The sequence below is a fragment of the Heterocephalus glaber genome, unplaced genomic scaffold (genome assembly GCF_053883595.1).
Source record: "Heterocephalus glaber isolate CG9 unplaced genomic scaffold, H.glaber_assembly_v1.0 deba00000546, whole genome shotgun sequence".
NCBI classification, from domain to species: Eukaryota; Metazoa; Chordata; class Mammalia; order Rodentia; family Bathyergidae; genus Heterocephalus; species Heterocephalus glaber.
Genome location: NW_028258147.1, coordinates 399,582 through 412,053, shown reverse-complemented (window position 1 = coordinate 412,053; position 12,472 = coordinate 399,582). Strand labels below are relative to the sequence as shown.

The window sequence follows — 12,472 nt, the reverse complement described above, 5'->3', positions numbered from 1 at the left end:
CATCCTCCTCCCAGAGCACACCTGGGTAAGCCTCCCTCCCAGCACTGGCCTGCCCTCCAAGGACGGTGTCCATCCTCACATCCAGCTCTCACTTCAGCCAGGCCATCCCTGTGGGCAAGCCTGCTCTGTCCTCAACTGGGGCTCAATATTTGGAATTAGGGGGCCGAACCGCACACAGCCCACCTGAGGTTCCTGCCCGATCCTACCCCACCTCTCGTTTCCCTCCTGGATGCCTCTTTGTTGCACCCTGGGACATGAGACAAGACACCTGGGGACCAGAACCCTCAGACGGTCTAACAGGCACTGACCTCGACACCTTGCTTCCCAAACAAGTGACTTGGACCAGAGAGTCCTCAGATACTCTGGGTTTCCTAGGGCTATGCACCACCTGGGCCTCTGCCTCGGTTTCCCTAGTTGGTGGGGCCTGGAGTTCACTTTCCACCTTAGCAAGTGCACAGCCAGCAGGAAAGGCTGGCATAGCCAGAACTGTTTTCTTCCCCGTCTTCACCCAGAAGCAGCTGGCTGCTGAGCTCAGTCCAGCGGGACCACTGCATTTAACTGGACAGATTAATAAAGTCTTCAAGCAGATGGTGCTCAGAAGAGCTGGGCAGGTGCAGAGGGAGAAGTGCATCCCTCTGGCCTGAGCAGCAGCCCCACCCTCAGGGACACAGAGCCAGCCCTTCAGCAAGGAGGTGAGAGCCAGGAGAGGGTGGCCTCCAGGATGCCACTTCTAGCCCCAACTGCCCCTCAGGCTGGAAGCAGAGGGCACCATGGCTTCTGTGTGCCTTGGGGACCCAGTCCCATAGCAAGGAGTTGGGAGAAAGGTTACCTAGGACCACAAGGTCTCACCAGAGCTGAGCCACTCCCTTGGAACCTGTGGAATGTTGGGAGACAGTTCTTGTTTATCTTTGGGATCTGGGGTGTTATGAGCATTTGAGAGGAGAAGCAAAGGATGCTAAATGTTCTGCACTGTGTGTCCCCATCCAGCACAGGCCATGGTGTCCCTCCCCAAATGCTCACTGCTCCCAGGGGAAGCCCCACACGGACAGTCTTTGTGATGGAGGCGCCTGCTGCCTTTCCCCTTGGCTGATAGGATGAGTGGAGAAGAGAGGAAATGAGCCCACAGCTCTGCACTGGGCAGGCCAGGGGCTCCACCACTCAGCCATGGGCAACAGCTGGCTCCCTGCTGCCACTGGGCCCTGGTAACCTGTTAGCAAGTTCTCTAACAGCCACTGGCCAGGCCAGGCACCAGCTCTATCCAGGACCCCACCGGAGAGAAGGTGGCCAAAGAACAGCACTGAGCCACCAGGGCAAACTGGTCCCAAGCAGGGCAATCCCACTGTCACTACGCAGAGAGGATGCAGGATAGCACCCTCAAGGGTTTGCAGAAGCCCCAGAGACATGTGCCCTCCATCACTCTCTGCAAGGTGAACTGGAGGTGAGGAAACTGCTTCTAAAGATTGACCTGAAAGTGCTGGGGAAACTGTGCTTTCCCTGCCACTCCACTCACCCAGAGAGGAATCGTTCAAGCCCAGAAGGTCGTAGGCACTCTGGATCTTCTTCAGGCACAAGGCTTGCTCCTTCTTGAAGATGCAGTCAGAGTGCATGGCAGCAACCTGCAAGGGATATATGGGATGGATGGTGGGAGGAGGCCGGGAGATCCACTAGAGGCCCTCCTGCCTAAACTCTACTGTGATAGGGGGAAGGAGCTTGGGACAGAAAGAAGAAGAGGAGAGTGACAGGGAGATTCCAGGGCCAGCTCGCAGCTTGGCATCATAGATAACATGAGGACTCTCATCCGTCATCAACTCAGTGAATACCCTTGGAAAGTTCCACTCTCTCCCCAGGCCTCAGTTTCGATAACTTATAATAATATCAGCAAACACATATAGCACTTTGCTAGATGTAGGCATTATTCTGAATGTCATACACGCAAATGTTTTTATGTATGTATATTTCTCAAGAGTACTATGGATGCTATTCATTATCATTTTCCATTTTACAGACATGGAAACAGGTACAGACTTTAAGTAACTTGCTGAAAGTCACCTGGCTCAGCAGACTGTACAGCCAGCTCTGAACCCAGGCGTCTACAGGAGCAAGCAAGCAATGGGGAGGGGAGGGGCTGTGAAGATCGTTGTCTCTCCCGTCTGGGGGCTCAGCTAGGAATGAGGTGCACCCCCAGCTGCAGCAGGTGAAGGAGCAGAGCTGGCCTTCAGTGAGGCCACTCTAATTTACAGAAGGGGAAACTGAGGCTCAAAGAAGAAACTGCAGCCCAAAGTCACACAGCCAGTTAGTGGCAGACACAGATTCTAGCTCAAGACCAAGTGACTTCATAGCAGTGCATTACTATCATGACAGCTGCCTATGAATGCTGTCACTTTAACTCAAATCCCCAGAGCAGGGATGGTTCACTAGGGGACCATCAGTGAGTACGCGACAGTCACAAGGCATATGAGCTGTCATGGGCCATGTTCAGGATCCATCCAATCCGAGCTGCTCACAGCTTTGCAGGCAGCTCCCCGAAGGGGGATAGACTCATCTGTCACACAGGTAGGTGGGACAGAGGCAGAACTGACACTCAGGATTCTGAAGACAGCCTCACTCATTGCCAGTCCAAACTTCCAGAGGGAGTGGTGGGGCCAATCCTGGAATCCTCTTCTTCCTGCTCTCTATTCTCGCCCTTGCTCGGGGGAGATATGAGAAGTGGGTAAAGTTCTGAGCTCAAATCTGACAGGGACTCACAGACTGAGAGGACTAGAAGATTGCCCTAACCAAAGTCTCTGCACAAAGCTGAGCAGGTTATATACTGTACAACTCTACAAGTTGCCACACATGACACCACTGCAATAGATTTGAAAGCTGTGAGCCAGCTTTGGTGGAGCATGCCTGTAATCCCAGCCCTCTGGATCTCAACTTAGCAGGACCCTATATCAATATAAAAATAAAATAAAAATGTTAAAAGGGCTGGGGATGTAGCACAGTGGGAAGGCCCTGGGTTTAATCTGAAAGAAAAAGAAGAGAAAGACAAGGAAAGAGGGAAGGAGGAAAAGAGAGAGGGAAAGAGGGAAGGAGGGAGGGAACTGTATTATAATTTGCTGTCCAATCAATCAAGAGGAAAGGGGGCATCTCTATTTCACAAGAAGGCACTGGCTGGTCCCATGGGGCTGTTGACAGAGCTACCAGCCCCTGAATGGCTTGGTTGAAAGCACTAGTTCTCCGGGATGGTGGCTAGATGAGGCTGGGCTCCAGAAGAGTTGTAGAGGGGAGGGTCCTGGGCCCTTACCACAGGCAGCAGGAGGACAGCAGCCAGGGGGACCTGCAGGGTGCCAGCCATGGTGCTTCTCAGCCAGCACAGCTGGCCTCCTGTCCTGGCAGTGCCCGGTAGCCCCAAGGTGTCCACAGGCTATAGAGGAAACAAAAGCAAGATCCTGTGAGTCATTAGCTCCCAGCCTCCAAGGACGAATCTCCTCCATGCCCAGGCCCATCTATCTTTACCCTCCTGTCCCACAGATTGCTGAGTCCCCAGTCTGCCCCAGGCTGTGAGGACACAGTGACCACAATGGCTCAGCCCATCAGCTACTGCAATGGTTGGCAAGGGCTTTGTCCCTGAATGCAGACAAGCTGTCACCCCAAATCTTGGCATTCTCCCCTTCCTTCACAGGGATGTTGTGGCTGGTACATGCATGCCCACCTAGAAATGATATTTCCTGCTCTCCCTATGCTCAGGTGTGAGCATGTGATCATACTGGCTGGCAGCTATGTGAGCCTCAAATACAGCCATGGTCTACACAGGCATGGCATGCTGGCCATCCTTCCCTAAACGGCTGCAGCCAGCTTTGCCAATGTAAACAAAGACACCAGCTGAGAGGGTGGGGAGCACCACTCCGAAAGGAGCCAGTGTCACTGAGTGGTCTTGTGGCACAGACACACCTCTCTGGCCTGAGTGCCCCACCTCACTCTAGATCTTCATGAGCGAGACATGAACTTCCATCCAGCTCACTCCCTCTTAAAGTGTCTCTTGGTCCCAATCACCCTAACAGATGCACACTTCTTTTGTCCTACTTCATCCCACTTTGCTCTCAGGATAAAGTGATAGAAAACAGGGACTATGTGCTCAAGCCTGAGAGCAGCAGAGGTTCCCAGAGACAGGCACACAAGACCAGGCCCTAGAAGGGACCAGACAGGTTGCAGAGAGTTGAAAGAGGTGACCCAGGAGCCCAGCTCCTCAGCAGAAGAGTGCACTCTGCTCCTGAAACTGATCCTGAATACAAACACCTTGCAGCCCATGGTGAGCAGTGAGGTGACTCCCTAGCTGGGAAGCACTTGCATTCAGACAAAAAGAAGCATGTGCAAAGCTGTTCATCACAACAGCATTTAGAACAGCATCAGTGACAGGGAAAGGGATAGCACAGCAGCCACCAGGTGGGCATTGCTAAACTGGTACTGGCACAGTTATACAATAGAACATACAAAATTACAGGGTTAGTTTTAAATTATTATTATTACTAATTGCTTTTAAAAAGTTTGGACCCCAAGTCAGGGCACCACTGATGCATGCATGCCTGGTTCAGGAGGTGGTGAGGGCTGGAACAAGCTCTCCCCTGGGCGTCCCAACCTTTAAGCTTCACACAGGCACCCAGTGCACAGAGCTGCTGTCACCTACGTGCCCTGTCCTGGCTCTCTGCCTGGCCTTAACCTCTTCTGGCCTCCCCCATAGCTTCCCTGAGCTCCAGCTGGTGTGAAGCAAGCTCGAAAAGGAGAAAAAAATGGCTGCTGGATATCGTCCCAAAAGGGAGCCCTTCTTCTCCACCAGCCCTGCTCACCTGGAGACCCTTCCTGATCTTGGAGAGGCTCAGAATGCCAGGGCAGCAGTGATGCAGGACCAACCCCTTACTGTAGGCCAGAGGGAACTGCTCCAGGAGAGGAGGCTTGGGCTATGCCTGGCACTCAGATTTCTGTCTCTGCTCCCTCCCAGGGCCCTCCACCCCCTGGTGGCCACAGATTGCCTCTGGCATTGCATGGATGGTCTGCAAAGGGTTCAGTCACCTCCAGGAGTCCTGGGGAGACCAAGGCCCTGGCTGCAGAGAGATGGCCTCCCAATCTGCCTGGCTGGGATGAAAGAGTGCCAGGTCTCAGGGCCTTCACTTGGGCTAGAGGCCATCTCCCTTGACAGCTGAGAGGAAAGAGAAGCTACTTCGAGGCAAAAGACCTCTGAGATCAGGGCTCAGGGTCACCTTCCCACATCTTGGACCACCTCAGGCCAAAGACATGACAACACAGCTCCTGATCCTCAGGACACCCCTGAGATGCAGCAAGACCACCCCATCACTACCCCCTCCCCAAGCCCTGAGCTCTGAGCCCAGTGTTCAACCTGCTGGTCACTGGAGTCCTTGTGAAGCTTGCAAAAGACATCCAGGGAAAAAGACCTCCCACAGAGCGGCCAGTGCCAGTGCTGGTTCATGCACTCCAGGCAACATCATGGAGAGGTAGGCTTATAAAGGTGCTGTCTATGCTTCATTAGAAATGAGGACTGGTGCCGAGCTGGAGCTGGCAGGCACCAGCAGATGGGCCATGGTGGCAGGGCAGCTTCCAGCTGCTTTCTTCTCTCTCTCTCTCTCTCTCTCTCTCATACAGGAAGAAACAGGTCCAAAGAAATGAGCATCAAGGCATCACAACCACATGGAGACAAAGAAATATTTATCCCCAGGGCTTCTTTTGAAAGTATCAATACAAACTTCCAGGACGTGTCGCACAGGTGGCAATTCTTTCAGGGACCCCAGGACACCTCCATACACACACTCCTCCACAGACAGCAGACACACAGGCACAGAACAAAGGCACATGCAGAGGCAGGCACACAGCCTGTGGCTGTTCAGATGCGTTCACCAGTCTGGATGTGTGCAAGCCAGTGCCCACACACAGTCTGCAGCGGCATCAGACACACCGAGGTATGCAGATCCATGAGGATACGGACACCGATGCAGGCAGGATAAACACACACCTGCACATGCATGCACATCCATGCACTCAGGGAGCTCCCCTCCCCTCTCTAGGTGGGCCAGTTCCTCCAGCACAGCTGCAGAGGACTGAAAAAGCCCAAGGGCAAGACAAGGTATCAGCCCAGCCCAGCCCAGCTCTCTGCATTTTCACCAGAGTGCTTGAGCAACCACAGAAGCAGGGCAAAGGTGTGCCCTGGCCCAGTGGCACAGGGGAGCTGGGCACCCTTAGCATGGCACCTCCTCTGGAACTTGACTCTGACTGTTTCCCTCTCTTGTTCCCCCTACTGAAGTCCACATCCTACCTAACTGGACATAGCCACTCCCCAGAAAAGCAGGGAGAGTTAGAACCTGGAGCCCATGGGCCTTGACTTCCCTTTACCCACCTCTGAGGACCTCCGAGAGGGCCTCACACAGTCTCTCCAGGGCAGCAATCCCCCAAGGATGCTCTAGGCTCTTCTGCCCCCATCCTCACCCCTGCTAGCCAGCACTCAAAGTTTGCAATCTTGGGCCACCTGTCAGGAAACATGCATGGCTCCTCTGGCCCAGAAGAGTCTTCCAAGGTGTCCCCTGGGTCTGCTACCTAGCCCAGTCAGCTGCTCCCCCTTTTCTCCCTCCTGGCTTTCTCCTCATCTGGGATCCTCCAGGGTGCTCATGAGGGTCTGGCCACAGATGGTAGGAGAGATGTAAGAGGGCTACTGGGCACTGTGAGTGGGCTCGGAATCCATCTTCCTTCTACCTATCACAGAGAATAGAAGAAGCCCCAGGATGCACAAGCTTTGAAGCCACACAGCTTGGACTCATTTCCCAGATCTATCTTGCAGTGCACTTGCTGTGTGGCCTTGGGGGAAGTTGCTTAGCCTCTCTGAGCCTTAGTAATCTCTGCTGTAGAATGAAGACAGTGTTAGGAACTATTTCACACGTTTTGGGCATCTTAAAGGAGTTAATGTTTATCGCTTGAAAGAGACCCTGACATATACTTATGTGTTTACTAAGTGTTAACCATTAGCAGACAAAGGTGCAGCAAGCCTGCTGCTCCCATCCTGAAAGTGGCACAGGGATCTGGGAGTGGAAGTGACAGCAAGAGGGTACAAAAAGCCTTACCACAAAGTGGTGAGGTGGAAATAATAGTTAACAGGTGTGTAGCCCTCAGTGGGTATTGGACTTGTAAACAGATACCGGAACTAGAGGGAAGTTTGGGGAACCCAGTGGCACCCCATTTCCCTTTCCCATCGAGGCAGGCCTGTCCTCCTAGACCCCAGGAGCCAGTGCATGCCTGGGGTGGGAAGTGACAACACCACTTGTGTCGTCCTTCGAGCGAGCCGAGGCCCAAGCCACTGTGGCCCCACACACAGAAGACACGTCATCCATCAGTCAGCAAGCAGAGCAGGCAGTGACTCACGGCTGCCGCCACCGTCCACATCAGGGTGGGAGGGACCTGCAGACCCTGTGACCATTGTCTCCAGCAGAGCCCTCTGAAACACCCAGCAGGGCAGACGGCCCGGGTCCCAGAGGGAAGCTCCAACGTCTCCCCATAGCCCTGCACAGCACAGCTTCCTGTGCCCCATGGGAGCACTAGGGGTGAGAGGGCAGCCCCAGCCTCTCCCCCCAGCCACACGGCCCTGGGTCCCTTATCTGCCCTGCCCAGGCACAGGACCATCAGAGCCACAGCTCAGCTCCCCTCCTCCTCACAGAGCAGCACCGAGCGTGGACACCCGATAGAAGACAGCCAGAGAAAGAGCATCACTCATCCACCCTGCTCTCCACATGTTGCCTGCATGAAGGAGACTGCAGCAGGCCCCACCTCACTTCCTCTTCTCCCCCCTGGGCAGGGAAATGGGGAAGGAAAGCTGAAAGGTGAAACACGGCCCCTCACCCACTCCCCTCAAAGTGACAGAGGCTGCTTCATAGAAGGAGCAGCCTCCCCACAACCTCTCTCCTCTACAGTGAGGCCAATGCTGACAAAGGGCCTGTTCATGCTCCTGGCCTCTCTAGTGTCCAAACCTTCCCATTTCAGAGGTGCTTGGGCCCTGCCTGCTCCGGGAGACCCCAGCCATACCCTACATTTCACATGGACTTGGGGTGTGGACAGAGAAGGGGGCCCGCTGGAGCACACGCACATGTCAGCAATATCCTCCCACTAGGCTGCAGAGGGCTGGGGGCCGACCTTCTCCAAGGTCAGCTGCAAAGTCCTTCTCCCCAAACTGTCCTGTGAGGAACACCCTTTCACACCAGGGAGCACTGGGACATCTCCTGTCCTGGAAGACTCAGGGTGCACTAACCCTCTCTCAGCCAGATTAGAGGAGCAGGAAAGGAGGAAGCAAAAGATGGGGCCAGGAGGAGGAAAGGAGAAAGGGAGGGAGGGCGGGTGGAGAGAGATAGAGAAAGACAGAGAAGAGTGATGGGGGATGGAAGGAGCGGCAGGTGCTGCTGGTGGGCCGGAGCACACCTAGTGTAACCCAGGACAGGGGTGGTGGCCAGCTGGGCAGAGAGCCCCTCTGCCTCTGCGCTGCCCACCAGTGAGCGGGTGTGAGGCAGCTGGGTACCTGGCACACACAGGACAGAGGGGATGTCCACAGAGCTCGCCTGTGTGCCTGCAGGATGGCTTGGGAAGGAGAGTCACAGTGTTGGGGGACCTATCAAGACACCAGGAGGTGAGGCGTGAATAGGTGGACAGCGCCAGCCTGTGGGAGCCCGGGACTTGGGGTGGAGTGCGGGGTGCTGTTCCCTGAAGCAAGCCAGCTGCAGTAACTTTGGTTAGTCTTTCACAGATGATGTCCCCACTGTCCCTCGAGTGGGGACGTATCTCCCAGACAAATGGGAGGCCGCTTTGGGGTGGAGTGTTGCAGCCTGCAGGTGCCCTTCCTGGAACTGACCCATCAAACGGTCAGGCACTGTGAGCCCCGGGTGGCCAGAGTAAGGCTCCCAGCTGCTGCCCATCATCTTGGGCTTCCGGCACCAAGCGCCTTCCTTCCTCAGACTCTTGCCCCTTTCTCTTCCCTAATTTTATAGCTCAAGTTGGCAAACCCTTCACCCAGTTGGATCCAGCCTGTTGCCTATTTTTGTACAGCCAGGGAGCCAAGAATGGTTTGTACGTTTCTAAATGGTAAATAAAGATTAAAAGAAGTAGCATATTTCATAACACCTAGAAACTGCATGAAATTTAAATATTCAGCATCCACAAATAAAGTTCACTACCACATATCCACTCCTTGTTTTAGTTTTCATATCCTCTATAGTTGTCTAGCTTATATTTAATATATTTACCAAAAAGCCCACAAACCTTTGCCCTAGACTCCTGTGACTCAGTGTACACACACACACTCACACTCATCCGGACCATCATTAAGGAAGGTTTGTGATCTTCAAGCAGATGCGCCCAGAGCCGCGTGACAGGGCATGCCTCAATGTCTGTTTGTCCTTCTGACATCGCATGTCTCTTTTTTGTTCCACATCCCTGGCAGGTGTCGTGGGAAGCCTACATGCCTCCCCAGCTGTGTGTCACTCCCTCTCTGTGTATCACTGTGGGGGTGGCTGTCACCAGTGCCTCTGACGGCATCCAGAGCTCGGTACAAACACATCATAGCTGAGGAGTTTCTAGCCTTCATGTTGCCAGGCAGCTGGGCCACTAGGCCTAACTCCATCAGACTGGGGAATCTTAGATTCTTTTATTCCAAGGTGACTGTGGGTGCCTGTCTGGGGCATCACACCTCTGCTCACAGACCTTCCCAGGACAGGAAACTCATGTCACCTAGGTGTCAGCTCCCTAGTTAGTGGCTGTAAGGTAACCAAGGCCCTCCTGGCCTTGGGCTGAACTCATACTCTGCGCTTTGCACACTTGGTTCCTGCTCTCTGGCAGACAGCATTTGGTGGCTCTACTTAATCAATGCCAGCCCCTGGTCAATGAAGTGTCCACCCCTGGAAGGCCAGTAACCTGTGACAGTCAAGCCTAAGCCACCTCTGATCACATATACTGATCTGTAAAGACCCACTGAAATTAGGGGCTGTCCCAAAGTAGCAGCACAGCAGAGAGGAGTGCCTTGGGGAAAAGGATGGGTTGAAAAGTGTTTCCCAGCCCCCCACCCCAGAAGGAACCTTATACAAAACAGGATCTTCATACATGCTATAGTCTGCCTGGTCCTTAGAAGGCATGAAAAGGTCCTTCAGAGGCTGCCTATAGGCACCCACCTTCCCTGCACACAGGAGCAGACTGCCAGGGTCTTGTCTCGGACACCTCAACACGGGAGAGACACCTCTGATGGCACAACAGGCAAGAGACAGGGATCAGTTCCCTGGTCACCCCCCCACACACACACACACACTTGTTGATGGATGAGCTGGAGACCTGGCCCAAGGCCTGCTCCACTATGTTCTGTCTCTAATTTGTATGTTCAAATTTCGATTGTCATCCAGAATGGCACCCCTGCCTGCCCTCTCCAAGGTCAGGGAGAAGCCGGAGCCCCCGACTCTACTAAGGACAGGGGCCTCTGCCAGCCACACCTGCACCCAGCCCAGACCCTGAGAGGGGCTTGCTGAGAAAACTTTGGTGCCCCTGACTGCCCCCACCCCCAGGCTCCAAAGCAACCTCTCATCCTCTTCAGAAGGCTGGGGCCACCAAAAGCCTTGGCCTGACCTTCAGGGTACTAGTCCGCCTCTGGGCAATGGCAGTCCCAGGGCAAGTGGCCTTAGATATCCTGTGTGTGGCCCCTTCCAACCTTCACCCTGCCCCCACCCTCAGGGCTGCTCATAAGATAAAGCCAAATGCTATGTCTTGTTTTTGTCTTTGCTGGGGTTGTGGAGGGAGCTGAAGGACACTGTAGGGCTGGGGGAGGTAAAGAAAGCTAGCCTGACTCACCTGCACTGAAACAGAAAGGGCCTGAAGAATTAGCAGTGCCCTATGCCCCGCAATCCCAACCCCAGTATCTGTCAGGAGGAGCCTAAGTGCTCCACGTGAAATGCCATCACCTTCTGGCTGGGCTTCCTCCTGAGGCTCCCGGTCCCTTACCATCTCTCAGCCAGCAAGGAGTAAGGATGCCCCCCCCCCACCACCACCACCACCACCACCACCTCGCGGCTGCTGCAGGAACCGGCCTTGAAGGCGGGCGGCAGGGACCCCACTTCAGCCGGCCTGGGAGGCCGTGTTTCTGTCACAGGCCCCACAGGGCGTTTCCTTACGGGACAGCCAAAGCTCAGGCATCCCCAACCCAATCCCTCGCGCCGCGGGAAACCGAAGGACTAATTCTTTTGAACAATCCTTCATGCATATCCATAGAGGGTCGGTCGGTCATTCTAGGGTGGCCTCTACGGAAGCGCATTCTTTGCCCACCCCTCAAAACCGGTACAGACTGCGGCATCTAACCCCCAGGGACCCTCTAGTGTAGCCTTCCAAACCCGCGCAGACGCGTTCTCAAGGGATACAGGTTCTTTGGGGTCCTTCTGGTCAGTGTCATCCCCTGGTTGCCCCTTCTCGGCGCCGGGGGAGGCGCAAGACAGGTTGGCCCTAGCTCCCTGGGCTGCAGGGATGGGGGGATCGGTCGCCCCAAGCAAGGGCCCTGGTCACGGGAGGTGGGGGGGCGACACGCAGGAAGCGGCGGCAGCGGCGGGAGAGAGCTTCATTTCGGACTCGGGAGCTCCGGCCGTGGCGGACGCGGCGTGGAGACCCCAGGACTGGAGGGGGGCGCCCGAGGTCCCCCCTGGACGAAGGTTCTGGAGCTGGCGCTGGGCTGCCCTGCCGGCGTGGAGGGCAGGGGCGACGGGGCTGCCCTTACCTGCTCACCGCGGGCCTGGCGGCGGCCGGGGTCTCCAAGACGCCTGCAGCTGAGCAAGCGAGCCGAGGAGCGCGCGCCCAGCCCGGACTCCGCGTCCTGTGGCCGCCGGCGGCCGGGGTCCGTCTGTCCCTGCGCGGCGGCGTGTGCGTGTGCGCACGCGGGGACCGCGCTCGCCCGGAGCCGCCGCCGTCAGTCACCGGTGACCGAGCGCGGCGCCCCCTGCCTGGCTTCACCGCCCCTGCCGCGCGGCCGCCCAGCAGGGCTCTGTCCTGCGGGAGAGACACCGCCTCCTCCGCTGGGAAGCCAGGCTGGGGGCGGGAGAGAGGCGACAGACCACCGCCTCCCCGCGAGGACCTCGCAGGCTGGAGGGTGGGGTGCAGGCCAATGAGCGCCCGGGGGCGGGGTTAGACCGGGGGCGGGGGGGGGGAGGGCGATGCGGACCCCGCCTGGAGCACAGAGGAGCAGGAGAAGGGGAGGGCTGGAGACCTTGGGGCCGGCCCACCACCACCTGGGTCGGGAAGATTCTGGGGCTGAGTGGAGCCTTTCCCCTGGCAGCCTTCCTTTTTGCACACTCCGCAGGACACCCAAAGCTAGAAAGCTCTCTCCTTCTCAAGTCCTAAGACCTGTTCTTTCCCCGCCCCTGGGCAAATCTCAGGCCTTACTGGGACTCTGCTTTGTCCCTACGGCCAGGCCTAGGAGGGTTAG

The 12,472-nt window shown here is 56.0% G+C and overlaps 1 protein-coding gene across 16 annotated transcripts in view; it reads right to left on the bottom strand.

The window, feature by feature from the left end:
• Adcyap1r1 (ADCYAP receptor type I) overlaps window positions 1-12,075 on the bottom strand; it is a 52,527-nt gene extending 40,452 nt beyond the window's left edge. For 4 of the 16 annotated variants that reach the window (XM_021237571.2, XM_004856299.4, XM_087204508.1 and 1 more), the window contains exons 1-3: window positions 11,768-12,071; window positions 3,287-3,406; window positions 1,511-1,616 (exon numbers count right to left, since the gene is read on the bottom strand). In XM_021237571.2, the coding sequence (XP_021093230.1) occupies window positions 1,511-1,616; window positions 3,287-3,337 (157 nt within the window). In that variant the 5' untranslated portion in view covers window positions 3,338-3,406; window positions 11,768-12,071. Of the gene's footprint in view, window positions 1-1,510; window positions 1,617-3,286; window positions 3,407-11,767 lie in introns of all 16 variants that reach the window. The other 12 variants (XM_013076519.3, XM_013076513.3, XM_013076521.3 and 9 more) reach the window with 9 other exon arrangements.
• Window positions 12,076-12,472: the final 397 nt, after the last annotated feature.